General features: G+C 47.0%; 1 protein-coding gene across 2 annotated transcripts; it reads left to right on the forward strand.

The window, feature by feature from the left end:
• The first annotated feature begins 3,139 nt into the window (after nucleotides 1-3,139).
• Nucleotides 3,140-12,779, forward strand: LOC110288872 (pregnancy-specific glycoprotein 22-like). 2 transcript variants are annotated; one of them, XM_021155111.1, is made up of 5 exons: nucleotides 3,140-3,389; nucleotides 4,472-4,831; nucleotides 7,040-7,399; nucleotides 8,701-9,060; nucleotides 12,025-12,779. In XM_021155111.1, exons 1-5 carry the CDS (start codon nucleotides 3,302-3,304, stop codon nucleotides 12,306-12,308), a joined length of 1,452 nt encoding a protein of 483 aa, XP_021010770.1. In that variant the 5' UTR covers nucleotides 3,140-3,301; the 3' UTR covers nucleotides 12,309-12,779. The 2 variants fall into 2 exon arrangements, with proteins under 2 accessions (XP_021010770.1, XP_021010771.1); XM_021155112.1 differs by lacking the exons at nucleotides 4,472-4,831; nucleotides 12,025-12,779 and having other exon boundaries at nucleotides 3,150-3,389; nucleotides 8,701-9,944.
• Nucleotides 12,780-13,053: the final 274 nt, after the last annotated feature.

A 13,053-nucleotide genomic window follows, 5' to 3' on the forward strand; every position in this document is an offset into this window, starting at 1 on the left:
GGAGCTAGAGAAAGTATCCAAGGAGCTAAAGAGATCTGCAACCCTGTAGGTGCAACAACATTATGCACTAACCAGTACCCCGGAGCTCTTGACTCTAGCTGCATATGTATCAAAAGATGGCCTAGTCGGCCAACACTGGAAAGAGCGGCCCATTGGACATGCAAACTTTATATGCCCCAGTACAGGGGAACGCCAGGTCCAAAAAAATGGGAATGGGTGGGTAGGGAAGTGTGTGTGTGGGAGGGTTGGGGGACTTTTGGGATAGCATTGGAAATGTAATTGAGGAAAATATGTAATAAAAAAAGATGCCCATTTACTTACTATTCAGAATGTCACTGGTGTTCACCAGAGCATCTCTGAACTCAGATTAAGTGACCTTTGAAAAGTAAACCAAATGTGGATAACCTTGACTGGTGTCATGACTCTGAGTGTATATCTGTGTGGTGCTCTGGACACCAGCACATATGTTCTGAAGGGAGAGAAGGGGATACTCATTTTTAGAATGGGGAACTTCCTGTGGTGTCTCCCTTTGGAGAAAGAGGACTTGATCATTTGATACAGTGTCCTTGTTAGTATTATCTGAATCTTTGACACAGCTCAAAGTCAGTTGGTTGAAAAGTATTCACTGAATAACTTCTTTTTCAGCACTGACTGTGGATATGTCTATGAGGAATTGTCTAAACTGATACAGGAGTTCCAGGGCACTGTGGGCAGCTCTATCCCTAGACAGATGGTCCTTGGTTGAATAAGAGAGCTAGCAAAGCATGAGCCAGAGAATGAGCCAGCAAGCAGCATGTTTTCTGCCTGACTTCCTGCAGGGCTACACTATGACCCAGACCTGGACAGGAAATTCATGCTCTGCTCTCCTGAACTGCTTCTGTTCACAGTGCTTTTATCACAGTAGAAGAGAGATACCTAGAGTAGTGTACAGGGAAGAGCAGTTGTCACTTCCATTTGAATCACTGCTCTGTTATCTGTCCTCAGTAGAAGACCCCTCAGCAGCCAGCGGGCCAAGAGAAGGAAGGATTGAGACACCAGACATAGACCAGTGAGTACATGTACACCCCCTTTCCATTACTGTCCTCTCCTTTGAGTCTGAAATGTACCATGACATCTTTCCACTGACATTTTGTGGACCTAGCTCCACCCAAGGGACCCATCTTCTCCAGGCACATTTCATGCGACTTTACTTCGGGACTTCCCAGGGAGAATCTGAAAGTCTGCCTAGACCCACCCCATACTAGATGGAAACAGGTGTTCTGTATAACACAGTGAGCAGGATGATGGTCCCTGAATCCTACCTATGCTGGAGGGATCAGGGCAGGTAATATTTGATGTCTTGACCTGTTGTAGTGCTAGACATGAGACACCATTTCTCCCAGAGAAGACCAGGGGTGATACAAGGTTGCACACTCAACCCTCAAGATGGTTGTTTCCCTGAGCTATGACCTTGCCTAGGAGACTGCTTTCCATTCCTGCCCCTTCTAACTTGGATCTCCCTTCCTAGACCCAGCTCTGTTTCTTGTGTCTGAGAATACCCCTCTCTCTGGGGAACCTGAAAGTCTCCTCCTTCCTGTAATCTCCCATTGTATAAGACAGGATTGCTGATGGGGAATCACCCAGACAAAGGGCAGTGCTGACCCAGGAAGACCAGCAAGAACTGTGCTCAGCTAACACACAGCATAGCCAACCCTTAATGCTGCAGGGTCACTGGGCATCTCCTTCTGTGACTCAGAATGGAGCACACAGCTGCACAGGTGCCCAGACCATCAGCTAACTGTTCTGATGGCTTATGAGAACTCACAGGAAGGTCAGGGCTCCCAGGAAAGGGACAGAGTACATAGGTGTTCTTGATGATTTAAGTCCTCAGAGAGTAAGACTAAGGAATCCTCTCTTCAGGCAAATGGTCAGATGCTGCTGATCTGGACAGCTATCCTGCCCCAGTGTCAGGCCCCTTTTCATGATTAAGGCTGCCTTGTAGACACTGAATCATTTGATTCCCTCATGAGCTGTCACTGGAAAACTGAATCAGAGGGAACATCTTGTCCACATGAGCCTCACACAGTCCACAGGTGACANATGTGAAGCACAAGTTCTCTGTCTCCAGCCAAGTATCCAGTGTCTCCACCCTAGGGGCCTTCTCAGGTGTCTGTGAAGCATGATGGAGGTGATGTTAATCTTGGTCATCACCTGCTTAAGGGAACAATTGTCCAAGGATTGAAAACAATTCTACAGTTAGATCTGACTCTAGAACTAATCCTTGTGTATCTGAAGTATTTCTGAAGAATTCCAGGACTCCAGTACCCAAGTACTAGACAAGAAGTCTTGTTTTCTTGTGTGCAGCTGTCACTCAACACTCAGATAATTGTTTCCCTGAGCTATGACCTTGCCTAGGAGACTACTTTTCATTCCTGTCCCTACTAACCTGGATCTCTCTCTCTCTAGAACATCCTCTGTTTCTTGTGTTTATGGATACCCCTCTCTCTGGATATCCTGAAATTTCCCTCCCTCCTGGCACCTCCCAAGGGGAATACAGAACCCTTGCTGCAGAAATTAACCAGATAAAGGAAAAAGGTGACACAGGGACCTAGAGAGCAGTTGGGCTCAGCCAACACACAGTCCAACCAACCCATAATGCTAGAAGGTTGCCTGGAAACTGTCCATAGGTGAGGAGCCCACAGTCCTTTCCAGGACACACAGGTCACTTCTTCCCCAATACAAAGAACATGAAATTCCCCACACAGCTGCTCTCAGTACTCTGTCTCAAGTCAGGAACTTGACTGGTGACATTAGTGATAAATGGCTTATCTTCATCCCCAGTCATCACAGAGCTGGTCCCTTCCAACCATCACAGACATCTGTGTCTCCTTCCTGTTGCAAAAGCCCACCTTCCCAGAGCTCTTAGGACACAAGACAGACTAGGACCTCAGCTGGGTCTGTGTGTCTCAGTGACACGTAGGAAAGATGGAGGATCCCTATTTGATGCTGACAGACTCATGAACAGGATTCACAGATATCAGCCCTTGGAAGAGTCGGTGTTCTCTGAGGGCATGTTGATGCTTATCAGCCTTCTTGCTCAAGGTCTTGTTGGAGGAGAATCATAAAGAGAGGAAATGTGAGAAAGATGAGGTGCAGCACAGAGAGTGGAAGTGACTGAGCGTTGCTATGTACACAGACCCCACCACACACAGCCCATAGGATTCTGTGAAGTGCTCCTGCCTGAGAGAACACTCATCTCAGAAGGAGGAAGGACAGCAGAGGCCAGGTGCCTTGCAGGAGCTGAAGTTCTTCTCCTCAGAGAATGGCCAGTACAGTGAGAACAGATATGGAGGTATCCTCTGAACTTTTCAGCAATGGGTGTACCTTCTGGCAGAGGGTTCTCCTTACAGGTAAGTGTTCCAACTATCTGATTGTGTGTGGGAAAGGAAACTCAGTAGTGCAAAGTCTTTTGAAGAGATGTCTAGAGAAGACTTGGGTTTCTGTTTGTAGTCATGGTGCAGAAGGTGCAGTGAGGGACAGAGGCTCAGCAGCAGGAAACTCTGAGCAGACGGGAACTGAGGAGGGAAAGAAAAGCCTCAGCCATCCCTGTTCAAAATCAGTCACATTAGCTGCCATGGTCAGAAGACCAATGTTCCTAACCATGACATGGTGACTCTCCAAAGATGGCCCAATGTGTGGATACATAACAGGCCGAATTTATTCCTCAGCTCTCACACGGTAGATGGAGGTCCAGGGTCCTGCAGGGTCTTTTCTGTACACAGAGGTGCATGTCATGCACCCACAATGTGCATTCTGAGACATGTGACTTCCCAAACTGGTGCATCCAATACACAATTATTAAACCACCTTTAAATATAATGATTGCCATTTATTGTAAACTTGGGAACTATGTAGATAAATCTATGGAGATATCCTTCTTTTGTTCTTTACTTTTTTCCTTTCTTCTTTCATTCCTTCTTCCTTTCTTTTTTCTTCCTTGCTTCCTTCCTTCTCTCCTTCCTTCTTTCTTTCCTTCATTCCTTCTTTCATTCTTTCCTGTTTCCTTTGTGTCCCCCCCCCCCTCCTTTCAACCTCATTATTCTCTGAGATCTTTTCAGGAACTGACATTTCAAAAAAGATAATTCCAATCATTGTCCTCACAAAGGCCTTTTCTTGTGGATGGGAATTCAGAGTATATAGAGGAAAAAGTCACTGGTTTAATGGAACAGAAAACAATTCAGAATGTGAGGACTGTGTGGAGAAGGAGGTCAGAGAGCCACTTCTCCTGACACCAGACACTCTTTATGTGAAGAATGATGTGAGGACGCCTGAGTAGAGAATTCCTCAGAGCAGACGTGATACCCTCTGAAACTCTGAGGTCATGGAGGTTATGTTGCTCATCTCCATTATGGTCATACCCCTAGACATAGGCATAAGCTGAGGGATGCTGACACCTGCTCATTATTGGTGGCTTCTCTCTGTTCCCTTCTAGCCTCCCTCTTAACCTGCTGGCTCCTGCCCACCACTGCCAGAGTCACCATTGAATCCTTACCACCCCAAGTGGTTGAAGGAGAAAATGTTCTTCTACGTGTTGATAATATGCCAGAGAATCTTCTAGTGTTTGGCTGGTACAGAGGAATGACAAATATGAGGCATGCAATTGCACTACATTCACTGTACTATAGTGTAACGGCGAAGGGGCTGAAGCACAGCGGCAGAGAGACATTATACATCAACGGGACCCTGTGGATCCAAAATGTCACACAGGAGGACACAGGATATTACACTTTTCAAACCATAAGTAAACAACGGGAAATGGTATCAAATACATCCCTGTACTTGCACGTGTACTGTAAGTAATTATTTGTGAAATCTGCGTTGGGTCTTACTTACTTACACAGAAGTATCAGGCCTGACCTATCTCTCCTTTCCCTCTGTATTGAGTCTCCATGTTGGGGACTGAGCATTTAGTGCAGAACACACATGGTGGAAAATAACGTCAATTGCGCAGAATTCCTCATTTGATTTCACCTCAGAGAAACCTGGATGCAGGGTGGGCAAGTCAGTCAAGGACATCAGCCTCTGTCTAGATCTTGGGGTCCTTCATAGGGAACTGTTCTTGAGAAAGTCTTGAGGGAAGAAAGAAGGGACAGTGGAAGCCATGGGCATCTTACAGAGCTGGGTACCAGAAACTCCTTGCTCCACTCCTCTGTTCCAGCCTCACCTCCTGTGGGCCCTGAGAAGCTTTGTGCTAGGGCTGGATCTTGACTTTCTGTCTGCAGAGAAGAGTGCTTGTTGTAGACAATGTTTTGCTCCATGTTGAACCAAACCGTGTACTGCTGTGAGACCCAGAATTAGTCTATGTCTCCTGGTCACCCTAGTGACCCAGAGGGAGACCACATCAGGGCAGATTCCCAGGCCATTAACCCATTGTCCTGTTAGGATTATGAGACTTCCAGGAAAGTCAGTTTCCCAGCAGAAAGGGAGAAAGGACACAGATCCTACTGACAAATTCTTTTCTTTTGAGGCCAGCACATTTTCACCTGTAAGCAAATCAAACAGGCTGCACTGATGTGGACGGTTCTCCAGACATGAGCTACAGTTCCCACAGTGAAAAGCAGGCATAGCCTGGTGACATTCAAGGAATACTAATAAACCTATATACCTGAATCAGGACCTCATCTTTTATCTATCTCTCTATCAACTTTTTACCTATCCTTGCTTTTATCTCTTCTTTGTATACCTGGAGGTCTCTGGCAGAGCCTTCTCAGACCCCTTAGCTGCTTCCTGTGTCTGCTACCCTGCCAGGGGATGATGTTCACATTCCAGACATGCATTTTCTCTGTGGATGAAAGGGTGTCCCATGGGAATCACCTTGAGGTAATTTCAAGGCATCTTAGCAAGGACTGGGAGCACAGGGAGCACATGAGACACAGCTCAGCAGGCATAAGAAGTGTGAGCACCATCTTGAAACCCTGCATGGGATGATGGAGCCCAGAGCAATCCTTCTGGGACCCAGGTCACCTCCTCCCACACACTCAGGCCAAGGCTCCTAACACATCTGCTCCTGGGTCTTTCTACTCCCTCAGAATCCTGAATGTTGCCTGCAGTGGAATGGATCTGTCCCCTTCCCCACTCACCATGCAGCTGGTCCCTTTGGATCCCTCACACATATCTGTCATCTTCCTCCTGAGAGCAAATTACATTTTGAGAAGATAGGGCAGACTGGTTTTCCAGCAGTGTTTCTGTGTCACACAGAGATTGCAGAGGCTCCCTCTTTGTTGCTGACTGACCCAGGTAGAGAACACAACAGAGGGCTACCATGGGTGATCTAATGTTGCCTCAGGGCCCAGAGATGCTCAGAAGGTTGTTTGTCACTGTGTACTTTGGGGGGCTTAAACAGAAAGAGCCAAGAGGAGAGTGTAGGTGGGTAGTCCTGAGAGTGTACAGGGCAGAGAACACAGAGCTACCTACAGCCCATGGGCCTCTGTAAGATTCTTATGTCTAGGAGGAGGCTGAGAGTAGAGGAGGTATTTGGGAGCTGGGCTGGACAGATGTGATACAGAGTGAGGACACATAGGGCCACAGAGTTCAGGGAGGCCCCCTCTCTATTCTCTGCAAAGGTTGTTCCACCTGTCAGGCCCTCCTGATCATGGGTGAGGAGTCCACAATTTACAGAGTGTGAGAGGCGAGGTGAATCTGGGGTTAGGGGGCATTAGAGGAAGAGAAACACAACAAAAGCTTCAGAGAGTGAAGACAGGATGCTGGGAAAGAGGTCAGGAGGCAGCACTCCAACACCATCTACATTGAGTGTGAGCAGGGATCTGAAGACAGAGGTGGGGCCATGTTGACTCCAAAGTGGTAAGCACCCTAGAGTGGATGTGACAACCCAGGCTCATGGAGCACATGGAGGTAATGTCCTGACATCCACCAAGTAGGGCAGGGAGACACCCACCCCACACACCTCGGCTGAGCAACTTAAACAGCTGCTCAGAACACAGGGTGCCATCCAATCCAAATACAAAAGTCCAAATATTGATGGATCTCTCTTTCCTTCTAGCCTCTCTTTTCATCTGTGGGCGTCCTACTACCCTTGTACCTCCCACTATTGAATTAGTGCCGGCCAGCGTTGCTGTAGGGGGAAGCATTCTTCTCCTTGTTCACAATATTCCAAAGTATCTTCAATCACTTTTCTGGTACAAAGGGCTGATTGTATTTAACAAGGTTGAGATTGCTCGATACAGAACAGCCAAGAATTCATGGGAACCTGGTCCTGCCCACAGCGGTAGAGAGACAGTGTACAGCAATGGATCCCTGCTGCTCCAGAATGTCACCTGGAAAGACACAGGATTCTATACCCTACGAACTCTGACTCGGTATCAGAAAATGGAATTAGCACACATTTACCTTCAGGTGGACAGTAAGTGATTCTCTGTGATCGTTCAGTGCTGGGAGGGGCTTCTACCAAGAGCACTGTCACTGCTGGCATGTGACACTTTTATCTGCACTTTTATCCCCATGTTGGGGTTTGACCACTGTATGCAGGACACACATGTAGGAGAGAAATGCCTATGGGTCAGACTCTGCTTTCTGATACCCCCTTGTATCTCAGAGGACTTAAGATGCCAGACTGCTCTGTCTGTTGAAGCTCTTGAAATGAACACGAAGAAAGTGTGGAGTCCATACAGAATGGTGAGCACCGGGAAGCTGTGGCCTCGGTTGTCTGTCCGAGGCTTGACTAAAATTGTCCTGGGTTCCAATTTATCAGGACTTGACACTTACTCCTGCTCTGAGCAGACAGTGAACAATAGTTTTTGGTTGTCTGTCAAACCAGTGTATTTATGATTACTAAACAGCAGAGTTTCATTAAAAAAGAAAAGAGAAAAAAAGAATAAAAAAACCCAGAGAAAAATATCAAACCAACTTAGGGTTTTTGTAGGAAGATTGGAGGGGTGCTGTTTCCTGCCTGTCTCCTCACACCTTGCTCATCCTGGTCTTATAGCACATGGGACCATGATCCCAGACGTGGAAATGCTCACAGTGTACTGGTCCCTCCTATGTCAATCACCAGTTAAAGATGTGCTATAGACCTGCCCGGTAATCATTCTGATGTTTGTATTTTCAGTTGAGGCTCCCTGCTTCAAATGACTGTGGCTTGTGTCAAGTTGACTCAAAGCCTGGCAGCATAATCCTGGGCCTGCTAAGAAGAGCAGCCTGCTCCAAGCCCTCACCCAGCCCTAGTTCTGGGGTCAGCAGGAAGAGCAGGAAGAATATGTAGAAAGTGAGGTTAGAAGCTGAGTGCAGGTACAAAGGAAATGAGAAAAGTCAGGAAGTGAATATGCAGGGTGTGCAGAGACCAAGGTCAGAGGGAGGCATCATCTTAAAGCACAGTGTGCATGAGTGTGTGCAGTGTCTGACTGAGGGTAGTGAGGGGGCAGCCATGGAGACACGGAGGAGAGAACTCCATGTAGAGGAAATGACAGATTCAATGGCACTGAGGGAATAGAGGCCATGTTGCTGACTTACACCAGGTGAGATAGACACACCCACAGACCTGTCTAGGCTGTCACACCGTGCTCATCCTGGTCTTATAGCACATGGGACCATGAGCCCAGAGGTGGAAATGCTTACAGTGAAGACTCCATCTTGTCAGAAGCAGGTCACCATCTTTCCACCTAGCACAATGATCTCTTGTGATGATTTTTCTCCTTTCCCTTCCAGCCTCCAGTTCCTTGTGTTGTGACACTCTCGACTCTGCCCAACTCGGCATTGATCCAGTGCCACGGCACGCTGCTGAGGGGGGAAGTGTTCTTCTCCAGGTCCATAATCTGCCAGAAGATGTGCAAACCATTTCCTGGTACAAAGGTGTGCTTAGCACTAAGGACTTTAAAATTGCAGAATATAGCATACTGACAAAGTCCATCATCAGTGGCCGTGCACACAGCAGAAGAGAGACAGGGTACACCAATGGATCCCTGCTGCTCCAGGATGTCACTGAGAAAGACTCTGGCTTGTACACACTAGTAACAATAGACAGCAATGTGAGAGTTGTAACAGCACACGTCCAAGTCAACATCCATAGTAAGTGACTCTCTATGGCTTCCAACTGCTGGGTGTGGCTTATTGTACCTAATAAGTCAACTCTAAGGAGTTGGTTGTGCCTGCTATCTCCCCCACTGCATTTTTCATCACATTGGCATTTGGGCACTTGCTGCAGGGCACACATGGGCTGTACCAACACCATTAGGTCAGAACCTGTCACCTTTCTTTTCATGCAGAGTTACCTATCATGTGCTGGAAAAACTCAGCCCAAGAATGTGAGACTCAGCATTGACCCTTGGGACTCTCACCATGCCCATATCCCTGATATCGACTCCCTCTGTGGAGGTAGGATAAGCTCTAGCTGAGGAAGCTGTGGAGTCCCCACACAGAGCACTATGAGGCCTGGATGGAAATCTCTGTGATACTTGAAAATATTTTTGGTTTTGCTTGGCTTTGGATTCCTGTTAGAGCTGACATGGTACAAGGCTGTCATAGCTTGTGTCACCATCCAGTGCATTGTCATGAGATCCACAGTTATGATAGTTCCCCTGGACATCTTCCACAGAGACTCACCCAGGAATGCATTGCTGGAGAGGACAATCTGGGTTCCCAGACCATTAACTAGCTGTTTGGATGGCCTTATGAGACTTCACAGGAAGGCCAGTGTCTCCATGGTGATGGACAAAGGACACAGGTCATTTTGGCAAGTGTATGTCCTCTGATGTCCACCTTCTGGAATTCTTTCCTATAGGTAAACATTTCAGAGTTGACACCTTAAGAGCATCCAGAATGAGGTGAAATTCCATTGCTGCTCCCTAGATGGCAAAGTAACTCAGCCCAAGACCTCAGAGTCTGCCCCATCTCTTGAGGCCCCTGCCATACTCAGAATGGCAGAAAACTTGAAAATATAATTCCAGAATGCACTTATGGTTTAGCCTGTCTCCATCCCTAACCCTACAGATCTCAAGTTCTCTTGGGCAGTCTTTCAGACCTACTAAGCACATTACTATGTCAGAGCATCCTGTGTTACCAGGTTCTTGACTCTCCCTGGCATATCCCATAGGGAATCACCTCAACAGAGGATAGCTGCCTCCCAGGAAGGAAATGGGCAGACACTAGGTGACTCTCTGTCAGCACAGGATGCTAAGAGTCCCCCTGAAACTCTCCCTAGGTTTATGGGGCCACTGTCCTCTCTAGGGTCTAGGTGACCTCCTGCAACATGAGTCTCATGATGATGCACACTGACTGGTGATCAGTGAGCATGGGCTAGACATCAGTCAGCAGGTCATCTTTTGTAGACATCAGTCAGCAGGTCCTCTTCCAGTCCTTACAGGCATCCCTGTCACCTTCCTGCAGGGAGTAGATTCCACAGCATTGAGAAGAAAGCACAGCTTAGGATCCTGTGTTATAAAGGACACATGGGGAGAACACAGCAGAGGGCAGTCTCGTGTTGAGCTCTTGCTGCCCCAGGGTGCAGAGATGATTATCAGTCTTGTGCTTGCCACCATTCATGATAGCAGTCAGCATCACCCTGGGAAGCCCTCCAGCCTGGGTGGAGGCTGAACTCAAAGGGAGGAAGACTGCAGAGCTTGTGGGTAGTGCTGGAGCAAATTCTGTTCTCAGAGGGAGGGCAGAGCAGGTAGATGCAATCCTGGTGGCCCACTGTGTACTTCCCTGCAATGCTTGCTGCCCCTGTGTGGTAATATGGGCTGGAGTTTTGACCAGTGTCAGTAGCTCCAAATATGAGAATTTCATTAACTCTGAAATATGCAAGAAATTTGGACATCTGCCTATCTGCCCACAGACATCCAAGACTGTGAGGGTACTGGATATTCTGGAAATTTCAAATTAGATTTTTTCTAACAAGTTATTAGGTGTAATGAGCTGGAAGACAGAACAGGAAGGCCATCTTAAAGTGAAGTCAGAGGCTGGCTGGACCAAAATGGAGGTTGGGAGGTAAAAAAAACCCAAAAAACCTGCGGTCACTAGAAGAAGAAGTGAGAGATAGCTTGCCTACAACCCACACTTTCTGAGGGAGAGCAACCTTGTGAGGACAGTGAGGGTGGAGACACATGAGGATAGAGTTCCCCACACAGGAAGCAACATACAGTTAGGCCCACAAAGGGGATGGAGGGCATTTGCTCAATCCTTCTGACTTGTGCAGACACTCCCACCCACCTCCACTGAGTGATTGATCTAAGCTTCTCTGGTCACAGGACCCAGTCTTTTCACCAAAAAACAGATTTCAATATTGATGGATTTGTCTCTTTCCCTTCTAACTTCCCTTTCAGTTTGTATTCCCCCTCCCTCCATGGTCCAGATCACTACTTAGTCAGAAAGAGGAGCATCAGGAAGCCAAGGATCCACACCCAATTCTAGTTGTCCCCAGAAAATTTCACCTCAGGGCTAGCATTGGACTTCCTGTCAGGGCTGACAGGGAACAGGCTTGGCTGAGTGTCTATGTCCCCTATGGTGTAGGATCAGCTGTTTACTTCCATGATAGCTGCAAGTCATGTGGGTCACCTGTGCACCTCCCTCTCCTGAGGTTCAATGGACAGGTGCCAGGACAGAAGCCAAATGTTCTGATGGACTTAGAAAATTCATTGGAAAATAATGTCCCCAAGGGTAGGGACAGAGATGACAGTTCTTCAGGCACCTCCTTACCCTCAGAAATCCAGCCTATGGTAAGTAGAACAGATGCTGCTGATGTAAGCAGCTCCCCACCCCCAGTTCAGTATATTGCTCATACCTAATTTTAACTCATAGGCAGTGCAATGATCACGCACAGTTGTCATAGAACAGGGAAACTGAGGCACATCGACCTCAGTGGCTGAATCAGGGTCACACAGCACATGGTTGGCAAATGCAAAGCACAAGATATGAGTGTAATCATAGCTCAACTTTCTCCTCCATGGATGCTTTATCAGGTGTGAGCTATAGAGGGGCAGGTTGATCTTTCTGAAAGATGAACGTCATTTGGTCCCCACTTCTGTTTCTTTGCAGAGCTTGTGACACAGCCTGCCATGAGAGTCACTGACAGCACAGTTAGAGTACAGAGCTCAGTTGTCTTCACTTGCTTCTCAGACAACACTGGGATCTCCATCCGTTGGCTCTTCAACAATCAGCGTCTTCAGCTCACAGAGAGAATGACACTGTCCCCATCAAAATGCCAACTCAGGATACATACTGTGAGGAAGGAGGATGCTGGAGACTATCAGTGTGAGGCCTTCAACCCAGTCAGCTCAAAGACCAGTCTCCCAATCAGCCTGACTGTGATGAATGAGTGACCCCTCTTCTCATGCTATAGGAGGGTGGGGGAATTTCTGTATTGAGAGGCCCATACCTACCCACACACACAAAATACACATTTCCATTTATTGTCATGGCCAATTGGCCATCTCTCCCATCCCTCTCCACACCTGATCCTGAATCCTCCATTTTCTCCCACATTCCTTCTCCTACACAGTTACCTCCCTCCATTTGCTTCCTACTACCATTTTTCTCCCTTCTATGTGAGATTCAATTATCCTCTCTTGGGCCTTCTAACTTGTTTATCTTCTTTGGATCTATGTAGTGTAGTGTGTGTATCTTGTATTTTATGGCTAATGTCAACTTATAAGAGAGTACATATCATGCATTCCATTTTGGTACTGGGTTACTTCACTAAAGATGATATTTTCAAGTTCCATTCAACTGCCTTCAAATTAATGATGTCTTTGTTTTTAATAGTTGCAATGTATTCCATGATCCTCATGGTACCACATATTGTGTGTTCATTCTTTCAAGCTGCTGGTACCCTCCACACACTGCTCTGCTCACTATTGGTAGACAATGCAGCCCAAGGGGAAAATCTTCCATTTGTTCTTAATGGACAGACTTTCAAGTCTTTACTGAAACAATGGAGGGAACTCGCCTTAGTTAGTGTTTTACTGCTGTGAAGAGACACCATGACCTTTGCAAGTCTTTTTTTTTCAAAGTTTATTAGATATTTTCTTTATTTACATTTCAAATGTTATCCCGAAAGTCCCCTGT

Source organism: Mus caroli, unplaced genomic scaffold, assembly GCF_900094665.2.
Source record: "Mus caroli unplaced genomic scaffold, CAROLI_EIJ_v1.1 scaffold_11798_1, whole genome shotgun sequence".
NCBI lineage: Eukaryota > Metazoa > Chordata > Mammalia > Rodentia > Muridae > Mus > Mus caroli.

Bases quoted from the DNA above. Each gene is read 5' to 3' on its own strand.
- LOC110288872 (XM_021155111.1), top strand. From the start codon at position 3,302: ATGGCCAGTACAGTGAGAACAGATATGGAGGTATCCTCTGAACTTTTC. The intron at 3,390-4,471 runs GTAAGTGTTCCA...GTTCCCTTCTAG, and splicing joins GCAGAGGGTTCTCCTTACAG to CCTCCCTCTTAACCTGCTGG. The intron at 9,061-12,024 runs GTAAGTGACTCT...GTTTCTTTGCAG, and splicing joins CGTCCAAGTCAACATCCATA to AGCTTGTGACACAGCCTGCC.